The sequence below is a fragment of the Anomaloglossus baeobatrachus genome, chromosome 3 (genome assembly GCF_048569485.1).
Source record: "Anomaloglossus baeobatrachus isolate aAnoBae1 chromosome 3, aAnoBae1.hap1, whole genome shotgun sequence".
In the NCBI taxonomy this organism is placed as follows: Eukaryota; Metazoa; Chordata; class Amphibia; order Anura; family Aromobatidae; genus Anomaloglossus; species Anomaloglossus baeobatrachus.
The window spans coordinates 472060388-472073995 of NC_134355.1; the positions used below are offsets into that span (position 1 = coordinate 472060388).

General features: G+C 43.6%; 1 protein-coding gene across 1 annotated transcript in view; it reads right to left on the minus strand.

Moving 5' to 3' along the window:
• Positions 1–584: 584 nt before the first annotated feature.
• USP13 (ubiquitin specific peptidase 13) overlaps positions 585–13608 on the minus strand; it is a 203265-nt gene continuing 190241 nt past the window's right edge. The window contains exons 20-21 of the mRNA XM_075340593.1: positions 8903–8987; positions 585–7943 (exon numbers count right to left, since the gene is read on the minus strand). Coding sequence (XP_075196708.1) covers positions 7850–7943; positions 8903–8987 — 179 coding nt within the window. The 3' untranslated portion in view covers positions 585–7849. The remainder of the gene's footprint in view (positions 7944–8902; positions 8988–13608) is intronic.

Below are 13608 nucleotides of genomic sequence, written 5' to 3' on the forward strand. Positions count from 1 at the left end.
ATGAACTTTGAACCCTTCTAACTCACTACAAAAAAAAATATATGTTTCAAAAATTGTGCTGATGTAAAGTAGACAAGTGGGAAATGTAATTTAGTAACTACTTTGTGTGACATAACTCTTAGATTTAATGGCATAAAAAATAAAAGTTTAAAAATTGTGAAAATTGCTAAACTTTTGCCAAACTTCCAACATTTTCAAAGAAACGTAAACAATATTGGCCTAAATTGACAACTATCATGAAATACAATATGTCACAAAAAACAGTTTCAGAATCCCCAGCATTTGTGGAAGTGTTCCAGAATTATAGTGACACTAGTCAGATTGCAAAAAATGCCCTGGTCATTAAGGCGAAAACAGGCTCGGGGTTAAAGATAAAAACGGGCTGTGGATTGAAGGGGTTAATAAGTTGATTTCTAAATTTATGGTAAATACTTGTAATCCATGCTACCATAAACACATTTTTTTTCACATAAAATATTAAAGTGAGATTTTTTAATTAGAAGAAATAGTCAAAATCAATTTGTATATCATAAATCCATACCACCAACATTCAGCTAAAAAAAAAACAAAACAAACAACGTGAATATGTGTCAAAATCTTTTAATTTAAAATAGGTTGTGGATCTTTTCCAGAGTAACACTTTCCATAGTAAGATGAAAAAATAATTCCAAAACAGTAACACAATTGTGCTAGACATGGCTTTGTCAGGCATGCTATAGAACCATATTAATCCTTAAGAAGATGCCTTGCATAGTACATCAGTGTTGTCACAGTGCATTGCCGAGGCGCTGATATGTATAGATCATAAGCTACCAAAGTAAAGGCCACATTATCAGAAGTAAAAACCCAAAGTGTAACATGGAGCTAAGTCCATAGACAGCATGAAAGGCAAACATCGTAATGTCAGTTCCCTGTATTATTTGGATGTTGAACATTGCATAAATACATCAATACCTACCACTGAGGACACAATACCGGTAAGGCTGCGTTCACACTAGCGGTCCTGACATTCTATTTGTCCTTTCTGTTTAAGGAACAGGTAAACAGAATAAATGTTAAAAATTGATCCATTACATAATTGATGCAAATGGCAGCAGATGAACCCCACTAATTATTATGGGGTTTGTTCTTAAAACACTAGAAAAAGTAGAACTTTTCTTCTGTTTGGAATCTTGAAGGACCCCATAATAGTCATTATGCTTCCGTTTCCATCAGTTACCGACATTTATGACATTAATCCCATTGTCTGTTCCTTAAAAACAGGACAAATGGAGTAACCAAACGCTAGTGTGAACATAACCTTACAAATTGCTCAGTGTCTATATTTAACACAGTTTGCAAGAGAGCTTTTTCTGCTGCTTGCTTTCTAAATCTTTACAGAGAATGTTCCTTAAGATGGCCTCATAAGCCAAGGCAGTAAAAAAAAAATCACAGTGACTATAGAGAAGGAGGGTGGTCTGTACAGATTTATGCAACAGGGATAGTATCTGGATTGGAGCCTATGGATATACAGCAAGTAGATGTCAGCTTTTCAGTATCACTTAAAGAGGTTGGCCACTACTTTTACATTGATGGCCTATACTCAGGATAGGTCATTAATGTCTGATCGGCCGGGATCTGACACCCCCACTGATCAATTATTCTCGGTCCCAGCGGTGGCAACTAGAAATGCTTAGTTCTAGATCTGCCAAGTCTTCTGATACCAGAGGCAGCCGGGTACTGCACATCTGCCTCCAATTAATTTAAATGGGTGGCGGATGTCCAATACCCAGCCGCGGCCACTGTCAGTTGATGGAGCAGCTCTGGAGCTGAGCATTTCCTGATGCTGCCGTCAGCACTGGCAACATCTGAACGCCTGGGGTACGGGGTGTTGGATCCCAGCCAATCAGACATTGATGACCTATCATAAGGATAGGCCAGCAATGTAAAAGTATTGGACAACCTCTTTAGTGGGAATCTGTCACCCTTTTGTGGTTTTTTGATTATTAATATGGGCATATAGTGGCATAAAGGTGAAATTAGCCATACCTGTATGCCTCCTGGATGATGGGCAGTTTTGGAACATTCCTCTTTTATATATTCCATCTTCCGGGCTATGGGGCGGGTGCTAACCGGAAGATAAGCCGGCCTCTAGTCTTCATTATCCCCAATTTCTCCTCCTCTTCTCTTTACTATACGCTTGTGATGTCAAGAAATCTGGAAATCTCGTGCCTGCCTATCCTGCATCCGGTCTTTCCCCTGTACATTTTCACTCTTCTGTAGGCACAGGCTTCAATTTTTCTGTGTGCAGGCGCCGGGGAGTCACTGCTGCTTCACAATGCAGGGGAGAGATGGCATGCAGAATGCGCAGGTGCAATAGTTGCAGCCATGTTCCTGACATTACAGACACATACTAAAGACAAGAGGAGAAGAAATTGGGGATAATGAAGACTGCAGGCCGGATCCCATCTGGCCCTTTAAAGCCCAATGTGAATGGAGCTGAGCTTCATCATGTGCACTGTGGCTTAATTCATTATTCTGGGAGTATCGAAGACCAACCGAGCAAAGCACTTAGCCTCCAACCTTCTCATTAAGATTGAAAATGAAAATTATTTTGAAAATATAGTGACATAAAAAGGTTAAAAAAAAAATGTTTAACATCAAAATGTGATTTTTTTTTTTCAATCACACATTCCCTTTACCAAGACATTACGATTGCAGGTACTGAGAGCTCAGTGTGCAATGTTACAATTTGGTATAGTCATCACAATAAGGCAAAAGCAGAAGACGGCAGAAATTCAAGCATCACAGCACTGTAGAGCCCGACCGTCCAGCTGTTCGGTCTTAGGTATGGCAGCAATGATAGGTCACGACAAGAACGACCAGAGAGATTGCAGATCAAGGTTTTATAGGACCCTCTATGTTAGCACTGTTACTGTATTGGACTAGAGGTCAGAAAAGTCAAAGAAACAAGATTGTGTTCTAGGAACCAAAGTGCCCCAAGAGATGAATTATTGCAGCGTTCGGCATCTGAAGACATCAACATCTCAACATCAATCCCATCCTCTGAGAAAAGATTGGATTATGATTTATGGGACTGCCAGAGATATCGAGAGCATCCATCAAAAGATATTACAATACTTTACAACGTATACACAAATCAGCATCATCACACGCGCACACACAGAGCATCGCTGCCATCAGAGTCCACATCTTACACACTGCTATCAACGTCTTGCGCACATTACCAGTTACTCCAAGTGTTACATCAGGAGAATGCAAATCTCTTGGCTGCTTAATGAGTTTTGGAGCAGTGTAGAAATAATATTTATGGCCAAGAATACTCAAAGCTATTCCTAGATTTCTGCTAGCTGGTTGTAGTAAAGTGATTTTCAACACATATGATAGGTTTGATCACTCCCTGGTAGAAAGAATGATTTCTATACTGGTCAGGATATTTAAAAATAATCTGCTAGTAGGTTTTTGCTATGTAATCTGAGGGCAGCATGAGGTAGGGGCTGAAACATTGATTCCAGTAATGTCTTACTTATTAAGGCCCCGTCACACTAAGCAACATCGCTAGCAACATCGCTGCTAATGAACAACTTTTGTGTCGTTGCTAGCGATGTTGCTGTGTGTGACATCCAGCAACAACCTGGCCCCTGCTGTGAGGTCGCTGGTTGTTGCTGAATGTCCTGGGCCATTTTTTAGTTGTTGCTGTCCTGCTGTGAAGCACAGATCGCTGTGTGTGACAGCGAGACAGCAACAACTAATGTGCAGTGAGCAGGGAGCCGGCTTCTGCTGAGGCTGGTAACTAATGTAAACATCGGGTAACCAAGAAGCCCTGTCCTTGGTTACCCGATATTTACCTTTGATACCAGCCTCCTCCGCTCTCACTGCCTGTGCTGCTGGCTCCTGCTCTGTGCACATGTAGCTGCAGCACACATCAGGCAATTAACCCGATGTGTGCTGTAACTAGGAGAGCAGGGAGCCAGCGCTCAGTGTGCGCTGCTCCCTGCTCTGTGCACATTTAGCTGCAGCACACATCGGGTTAATTAACCTGATGTGCGCTGTAACTAGGAGACTGGGGGCTGGTCACTGGTTGCTGGTGAGCTCACCAGCAACTCGTGTAGCCACGCTCCAGCGATCCCTGCCAGGTCAGGTTGCTGGTGGGATCGCTGGAGCGTCGCAGTGTGACAGCTCACCAGCAACCTCCTAGCAACTTACCAGCGATCCCTATCGTTGTTGAGATCGCTGGTAAGTTGCTTAGTGTGACTGGACCTTTAGGCTGTGTGCGGTTGTTTCAATACTATCAGTGAAAGCTGCCAATCTGTAGTTTGGGCAGATACACTTTCTGAGCTCTGCTACTTGATACAATAGAGAAAACCAATTTTATCACAACTGCTGCACTCAGCAAGTTAAGTGATACACCGCTGGAATCTGGGTCTCTGTTCCCAACATTATGCTGCACTCCGATGAGGCAACGATACCCTGGAAAACAGATTCCCTTTAAAGAGGGTTGTTAAAAATTATTTTGTTATTATATACTGTGTGTATATATATATATATATATATATATATATATATATATATATATATATATATATATATATATATATACATATATATATACACACACACACATTTATGTCCAAGCTAAACTTGCCTAAACCTCAATAAGGTCTAGTCACTTGCTGTAAATATTACATATAATTTTTATTTTCTGGTTTATCTCTCACTGTTCTCCTATTTCCGGGTTGTATTCTTTTGTTCCTGGGCCTTTCCATTTCTGAGATATGCTTCCCTCTATTCCATAAAGATAAATCCAGTCATTTAGCCAAGTGGGATGTCTTCTCTATGGGAGTATTATTTATGATAATGCCCATTTGGCTTAACACTTGTACCTTTAATAGTCTATGGGAACATTCACATGTCCGTGATTTACACGGACAGCACTCGTACCTATGATAGTCTATGTGAACAGTTACATGTCCGTGATATTTCATGGACAGCACTCATACCTGCAATAGTCTATGGGAACATTTACATGTCCGTAATTTACATGGAAGGCACTCGAACCTGTGAGAGTCTATGTGAACAGTTACATGTCCGTGATATTTCATGGACAGCACTCATACCTGTAATAGTCTATGGAAACATTCACATGTCCGTAATTTACATGGAAGGCACTCGAACCTGTAATAGTTTGTGAACAGTTACATGTCCATGATATTTCATGGACAGCACTCATACCTGTCATAGTCTATGGGAATATTAACATGTCTGTAATTTACATGGAAGGCACTCGAACCTGTGATAGTCTATGGGAACATTTACATGTTCGTGATTTTTCATGGACCATGTGGTCAGCGGACATAGCTGAGGCAACTCCAATTTTTTTTTTGACTAACACAACAAATTGGCAATTGAAGTCTATGGGTCAGTGAAAAAAATCAGACCATACTCTTGGATGACATCCGTCTGCGGTCTGATTTTGACGGACTGTCAGAATGGAGAAGGTGGAGAAACTATTTTTTTCTCTCCCCGTACAAGAAAAACTGATGACACTCAGAACACACTCTGATCAAAGTCTGGTCCGAAAAATTGTTCCGTTTTGAGATAATCAGACGTCTGAATGAGGCCATAATCTGTGACTACCAGCAGAGATCTAGGAAATCATAAGAAAATTCTCAACCTTCTCCAAGTGGAAAATACCTATTAAGTGTCAAGTATAAAGTAGAGACAAAGCCATATTGACAAAGACTAGTGGAGCAGACATTTTAGTAAATGCTACAATATATGGCAATATGTATCACTGCGTCTTCCTCTAAGCTTGCTGGCAGGCTGGTCACAACCTATAAATGCCTTCATAATGCTGAATTCATGTGATTGCTTTGGACAAGACTCTGCAAATGACGGCAAACGGCAATGGCTCTCTTGCATAGTCAGGGGAATTAACGTCACATGCCAGGCAGGTATTCTGATTTAGTAACTACAAGAACTGGAGTCAGCAAGTTAGATGGAGAAGTGGATGGAAAGTAAATGGGTGTCAGTCACGCTGTGAGGTCTCAGCAATATTCATCATTACTCAGCTCTTTTTATGTAGAGCAGAGATTTCGCTTCAATCAGACACTGTATCTGTAGCACAATCCTCATAGGAGCCTTGGTAATCCGGACTCCAGCGTATGTGCTATATAATTGGTTGCATGTCGAAGATGCCGAGCTGTCAATGCACCGGCCACATGGCCGTCATCAGCTTAGGTCTGTGCTGCTAACTTCATCTTCTGCATTTTGTAAATCAAAACCGTTATTAGTTGTCGCTATAGTAAAGGACGTAGTCATTATAGGGTCCAGAGCTCAACTACATGGTAATTATAATTTGTTTAGTATTGGGAATAAAGCATTATTAAACTACTGATTTTATAAGAATGATAGATGTAATTTGCATCTTGCGTCTGGAGATCTGCAGTTCTGAATGCCCCTAAAAATGTTCATTATTGGCTCTTCTTCTATGTGGAGCGTACAGACTGACTTTGACGCCTGTAATGAGCTCACTAACCTGACCCCTCTGCCTTTGATGTATGGGGTTGTCGGTGGCACTGTAATTGGCCATAATAATGATACTGATAAGTGAGCACTGCTAAGCTCGGGTGCTCAGTACTCATAATTAGCAGTAGGATGTTCGGATGGGTGCGACTCGAGTACCGAGTATAATGGAAGTTAATAGGGGAATCAAAACATTTTTTGAGAAATCTTCCAGAAAAATGCTTGTGTCCCCCATTGACTTCTATTATACTCGGTACTTGAGTAACGCTCATCCGAGCATCCACCTGCTCTTAACAAGTATGAGGACCCGAGCATGGTAGTGTTCGCTCATCACTAGATACTGATATTGCTCTAGTTAGCATTGAAAAGTAGGAATTTATGCTTCTATCTTGGTTGTGCATCTGCTCCAGTTTAATATACTTATATTTCCTATGGAAGGGCAGTAATAAAGGGTAAACAATACAAAAGAAGGCTGCGAGGGTTTGAGGAACCCCGCGACTCACAAAGTGCTCTGTAATCCTTGCCGAGCATCCGGGTGATTCAGTATGTCTGTTTTAGATGGTAAGTAATCCTCCTTACTGCTATGGCTTCACAGAAAGACATCACAAGACAGTGTGAGTGCATATTCTCGAAAAGGTTCTTATTCTGAACTACATCTATAACTTTGCCAGCAAAGTACACAGATTGCAAAGAAGGACTTAGCAGAAGCTTAAGGAGATTACTAAAACAAAAGAATAAGAGATGGAGAATTGGATTCCTCCTCTCTACATAGTGCTATCTATTTATATTCTCTTCTATCTATTCCTTTAGAAACATTTACATATTACATCTACATGGGGTGAATGTTCGTTACTGGTGACAAGTTATAAGGCATCTACTGTACCGTATATACCCAGGTCAGACAGCGGCTTCATCTCCGGGCCCAGGCATACAGTAACAGTGCCACCTGCTGGGCATTATTGATAACTGCAGGGTAACACAGTCGAATATAGTGGAATCATTGCATGTTCACGTATTTTAAATGATCGATTCATCCAAGAGAAAGAGCATTCCTAACGTTCGTAGTGAAGTAAAAGGTAACACACTCATTCATTCCCATTTAAAATTACACAACACAATTTATGTTTTTGTGTAGTCGAAAATTTCCAGTATTACGCTTAAAGAAGCATCAAACATTAGTTTTCTTGAAATTAGCTATAAATACTGTAGATTTCTCTGTTTTTTTTCTGGCAGTCCGGCATTCTTTTGCATATATATCTCTTTCTTGAGCTGGTATAAACTCTCTTTGGCTTTATACGGGCCTACGAGCTCCTTCCGTTAAGGCTTAACAAGCTATCCTATGATAGAAGTAAAGGTAGCCCAAGTCTTTAGGTGGTCGTTCAGATGCTGAAACTTTATGGTCATTGTAAATCACCCATCTGTAAAACAAAAATCAGAAAATCATCTATTCAACGCACTGATCAATAAAATTAACACAGAAATGCTGGCATTGATTGCAGTATGCCTGATCTTACCAACTCAACATCATGGATGAAGGAGGGTGGACGGAGCTCAATTGCTCAAAATGCATCATTAAAAGAAAATCCACTACCAAATTGTGGAAATTTAGCTACTGTCAAGGTCTTCTCTCTGTTGTAGAGACTAGTCACAGGTTCTGGGCCAGCGTCTCTTTGTTTTGAGACTGTGCAGATTAATGCCAGCAAGCATTCCATTACCTACCCAGGTGTATTCAGTTTGGACCACTCCCAGTCCCTATATATACCCTCTGCTCCCTGTAGAGGGTGCCAGTTATTCTCTTACTCATTTGGATGCTTGGCCTGGAGGTGGAAGGAGCTAGTGGAGCACTCTCTGCAAGTTGCTGTCTACACGAATGTGTTGTTGTGTTTTCCCCTGTCTGTCTTTCCTTCCCTCATGTTTTTTTAGTGCAGCAGTGGGGCTAGTGTCCCTCACCTTCCAGTTCACTAACCAGGGCTATTACAGAGTCTGTCAGGCTCTCAGGTACCCTGTTCGGTCACAGGTGCAGAACCTGTATAGGGTCTGGCTAAGAATTTAAGGTACAGCTGCAGGTGAATGAAGGAGGTGTCCCATCTTCCCCCTCACTAGCTCTAGGGCCCAACGTTGTTAAAGTGTGCCCGGTGTACCCCTTGTGTTGTAGTGTGTCGCGTCGTGCGCCATACATCTGTTGTCACTCGCGTAACAGCTACAGTATTTCAGGTTTGTTGTCTACAAATTATAGTTTTTATAAGAAGTATTATTGAGTAATGCACAGGAGCTACTTGGTTACACTATGATTTATACAGCATGAGATGTGATCACTGGATAATGTCATAAATCTCATAGATCGCCATGTTTAGACAGAAAATTGTCTCATATTTACCTTCCTTCCTTTTTGATATGACACACATAATGCCCAGACATCGTTGATGTTCCGATATGACTGATAAAGGCAAACAGTTCATACCCTAGGGGGCAAAAAAAAAAAATCATCATATCAAGTCTATCGCTTCAAACACAAGCTTTTTGGACAGTTTGCCCCCATCTACCAGGCTGGGATTAAAGTGACAGGAAGAAGCATCGTAATTCAGGGATTATGGTTTTAATTTTTAACATGGATACACCTGTCAGATAGGGAATTTTGTATTTCTGTCTTGATAATGTAGTAAAAGAGGCAATCTTTAAATTTAACAAAATGAAAGGGATTTACAGCCACAAATAATTAAAAGAGTTGGATTCATTCACATCACAAAGGAAAGAGTTTTAAAGGAGAGCTGACACCAGCTAAAAAGTGTTTTTTATTTATATAAATCCGACATGTGGATCCAACATATTCAGTTCTGTGGTGTTTATTAAGGGGGCATGGATCACAGGATAATTATGCAGAACAGTTTAAAGACATGTCCCTAGATAGTTGTATTAGTACCACCCCCTTGGTAAAGATCATACAACATAGCACTAAATAAAAAGGCCAGTATACCTGAAACCATATGGCAGATTTAAAAAAATAAATAAATAAATAATAAAGGCATACTCAGGAGAGCAGTGGGAATATAATAAGAGGAAATCTGTCCACTTATGACCTGGTGACAGAGCCGATTTAAAAGTAAATTCAAACTACAATTATTCATACCAATACGGTTTGGTGGAGCAAGTGACATAGTAGCTGTTAAAGCACCCATACACCTTAGGGTGCATTCAGACGTCCATGGATCCAATCACAGACCACAAAGCACAGACTGGCTGTGGATCTCCTGACCTGAGCTCAGCAGGCTCATGTATGTCTATGGGGCAACTGAGTTCGGGTGATTAGAGACCAATGGCTAGTCCGTGCATTGCGGTCTGTGATCGGACTGATGTGCACGGACATCTGAATGCGCTCTTACCACATGACCCAACAGTTGCCTATCCCAACTCCATTATATGTTTGGCTTATTTAAAGGGGTTATCCGGCTTCTTTTGAGTTTTTTTCATTATTACACTATTGAGCTACATTGGGGCAGGTAAGTAGATAGAGACCACTTACCTGCCCTGCTGTCAGCCCCTGTCCCCCGGCTCAGAGTGGTCATGTGACCGCTCCTGCCGCGATTTTGCTGCTTCCGGTCATTTCATGTCTACATGGGCAGGGCCATGTTGACATGCAAATCTGGAACAGCATGTCACCTCCCTGCTGGGCTGTACAGTGCGTGGAGTAACCGCCCCCCATCCCTGCACCCTCCCACACATTGCCCAGCACCCGTAGTCTGCCCACAACCTCCCACACACTCCGTAGTCTCCCTCCCCCGCCTCCTGTGCCCAGCTACGTGCGCCCTGAATTCCAGCCAATTCAGTGTCCAGTTCAATAAGGCAAGGAACACTTGCTGTTAGATACACTGTCAGCGCTGTGTCCCCAGCGCTTTATCATGTGTACTGCCTGACGCCCTGGGAACTGTCCCCCCCCCCCGTGCGCGCTGTCTGTGTCATCATGGGTCACCTGTGTGTGTGCATCAGTCTGTGTCCCGCGCCAGCCCCGCGGATGCCCGCACTGCAGCGTGTCAGTGTTTGCCCCCCTCTGCAGTATAAGCTGCTTCTCACCCTGCAGTGCGTGCAGCCGCGGGGATGACGAGCGCTGCTTGTCATCACTGCCCGTGCAGTCTGTGTCCCGCTCCCTGCCAGCCCCGCAGCTGCCCGCACTGCAATGTCAGTGTCTGCTTGCAGTATCAGCAGCTTCTCACGCCGCGGGGCTGGCAGGGAGCGGGACACTGACTGCTAAAGGTGGTGTCACACACAGCGACAACGACGTCGCTGCTACGTCACCATTTTCTGTGACGTTGCAGCAACGTCCCGTCGCTGTCGCTGTGTGTGACATCCAGCAACGAGCTGGCCCCTGCTGTGAGGTCGCCGCTCGTTGCTGAATGTCCAGCTTCATTTTTTGGTCGTCGCTCTCCCGCTGTGACGCACAGATCGCTGTGTGTGACAGCGAGAGAGCGACGAAATGAAGCGAGCAGGGAGCAGGAGCCGGCATCTGGCAGCTGCGGTAAGCTGTAACCAAGGTAAACATCGGGTAATCACCTTGATATTTACCTTCGTTACCAGCCTCCGCCGCTCTCACGGTGCCAGCGCCGGCTCCTGCTGTCTGCACATGTAGCTGCAGTACACATCGTGTAATTAACCCGATGTGTACTGTAGCTAGGAGAGCAGGAAGCCAGCGCTCAGTGTGCACTGCTCCCTGCTCTCTGCACATGTAGCTGCAGTACACATCGTGTAATTAACCCGATGTGTACTGTAGCTAGGAGAGCAGGGAGCCAGCGCTCAGTGTGCGCGGCTCCCTGCTCTCTGCACATGTAGCTGCAGGTTAGATTAGATGAGATAATTACCTGCTGTGACGATCTCCTGCCTCTTGACGTCACCGCGGTCACTGCCTTCTCTGCCCGTCTCGCGGGCGGCCCGAGACTGTCACTAGCAGTGACGTCACGGGCTCTCGCGATACTGCCTAGAACGCGGCGGGCATAGAAGTCAGTGACAGCGCTGACGTCAGCAGAGCAGGAGATCGTTACTGCAGGTAATGATCTCATCTAACCTCCTGACGGCAGCGCTCGGCATCCCCTGCAGTGACCTGGGCTGACCTATTGATGTTAGCTCAGGTCACTGAACGGCTCTCCCAGCCAATGGGGAACATTTTGTTCTTCATTGACTGGGAGTCTCATTGACTATGGTATGGATCGCCGTGCGACCCCCTTATTGGATTGCGCCGGACCCGGATTGGATTGTTCTTGTCAATAAATTGTTGAAAGAGGGAATGTGGGGAGTGTTTTTTCAAATAAAACTTTTTTGTTGTCTATTTTTTATTTCTTACTGACTGGTTTGGTGATGTCGGGTATCTGATAGACGCCTGACCTCACCAACCCCAGGGCTTGATGCCAGGTGACATTACACATCTGGCATCCATCCCATATATTACCCCGTTTGCCAACGCACCAGGGCAACGGGATAAGTTGGGGCAAAGCGCCAGGATTGGCACATCCAATGGATGCGCCACTTCTGGGGCAGCTGTAGCCTGCTATTTTTAGGCTGGGGAGTGTCCAATAACGGTGGACCTCCCTAGTCTGAGAATACCAGACCACAGCTGTCCGCTTTACCTTGGCTGGTGATGCAATTTGGGGGGGACCCCACGTTTTTTGTTTTAAATTATTTATTTAATTTTAAATAACAGCGTGGGGTGCCCTCTGTTTTGGATTACCAGCCAAGGTGAACCTGCCAGCTGTGGTCTGCAGGCTGCAGCCGTCTGCTTTACCCTAGCTGGCTACAAAAGATAGGGGGGACCTCACGTCAGTTTTTTTTTAATTATTTATTTATTGGCTAAATACAAGGCTAAGCACCCTTTAGTGCCACATGAAAGGCACTAAAGGGTGCCAGCTTAGAATATGCGGGGGGGGGGTAGGACATTATATTGGTCTTTCTCATCTATTATCTATCCCTCTATCTATCCCTTGATTCATTCATCCATCCCTCTATTTATCCCTCTAGCTATCTGTCTCTATCTATCCCTCTATCTATCTAGCTGCTTCTGTTTTTTTGCAGTATGAAAAAAATAGGAAGGTACGCAGATGACACACGGACCATATACGGAACGGAACGGATTCCACACAGTTGTATCCGTGAAAAAACATGACCATTTTTTTGCAGACCGCAAAAACGGGGCAGTCCTGTGAATGTAGCCTAATCAAGAGGCTTATGAGGGTGATGTAATTAATTACAAAAAACTGTTTTTTCTTGGTGTATGTGTTTATTTACTGTCACTTACAGATTACTAAGGGGGGGGGGGTGTCTCATAGACCCTGACGATTAATATCTGGCTTAGAGGCAGCTGTGGGCTGTGATTAACTTCATATTAGCCTGATTGCCACCGCCCCAGAGCAACCAGGAAGAGCCAGGTAAAGTGCTGGGATTGTCACATCTAATGGATGTGACAATCCTGAGTGGCTGCAGGCTGCTATTTTTAGGCACGGGGCGGCTCAATAAATAGGGGTCTCCCCAGCCTGACAATACCAGCCCCCAGCTTTTGTGGTTTATCATGCCTGGGTACCAAAATTCGGGGGGACTGAATTTCGTTTATTTTTAAATTATTTTTGTAAATCAAGAAAAAAGCCGCATGCAGTTCCTCTTATTTGGATACACAGCCAAGATAAGCGCACGGCTGGGGGCTGCATACTGTAGCCATATGCTTTTTCTGTTCTTGGTGTCATAATATGGGAGAAAAACACAGTGAAAAATTTTATGCGTTTTATACCACAATAATGACCCGCAGAGTTGAATTGCTTTCCCGCTCATCAACCGTCTTGGCGCTCGTGATTGGTTGTAGGCAGATGCTGTCACATACGCTAAGGGTGCGTCTGACTGCAACCAATCACAGGAGACAGGACAGCAGGAGGACGGGGAAAGCAGTGCATATGAATGAGCAGTAATTAGAGGCCCAGCAAGTGAAGGAGAAGCCACGGGAGCAGTGTACAGCTGCAACGGAGCCTCGGTCAGTATGAAGCGCTTTCTTCTTTTTTTTTTTTTTACTTTACTATTCATTTTTAATTTCACAAGTGCCTGATCCGGGTCACA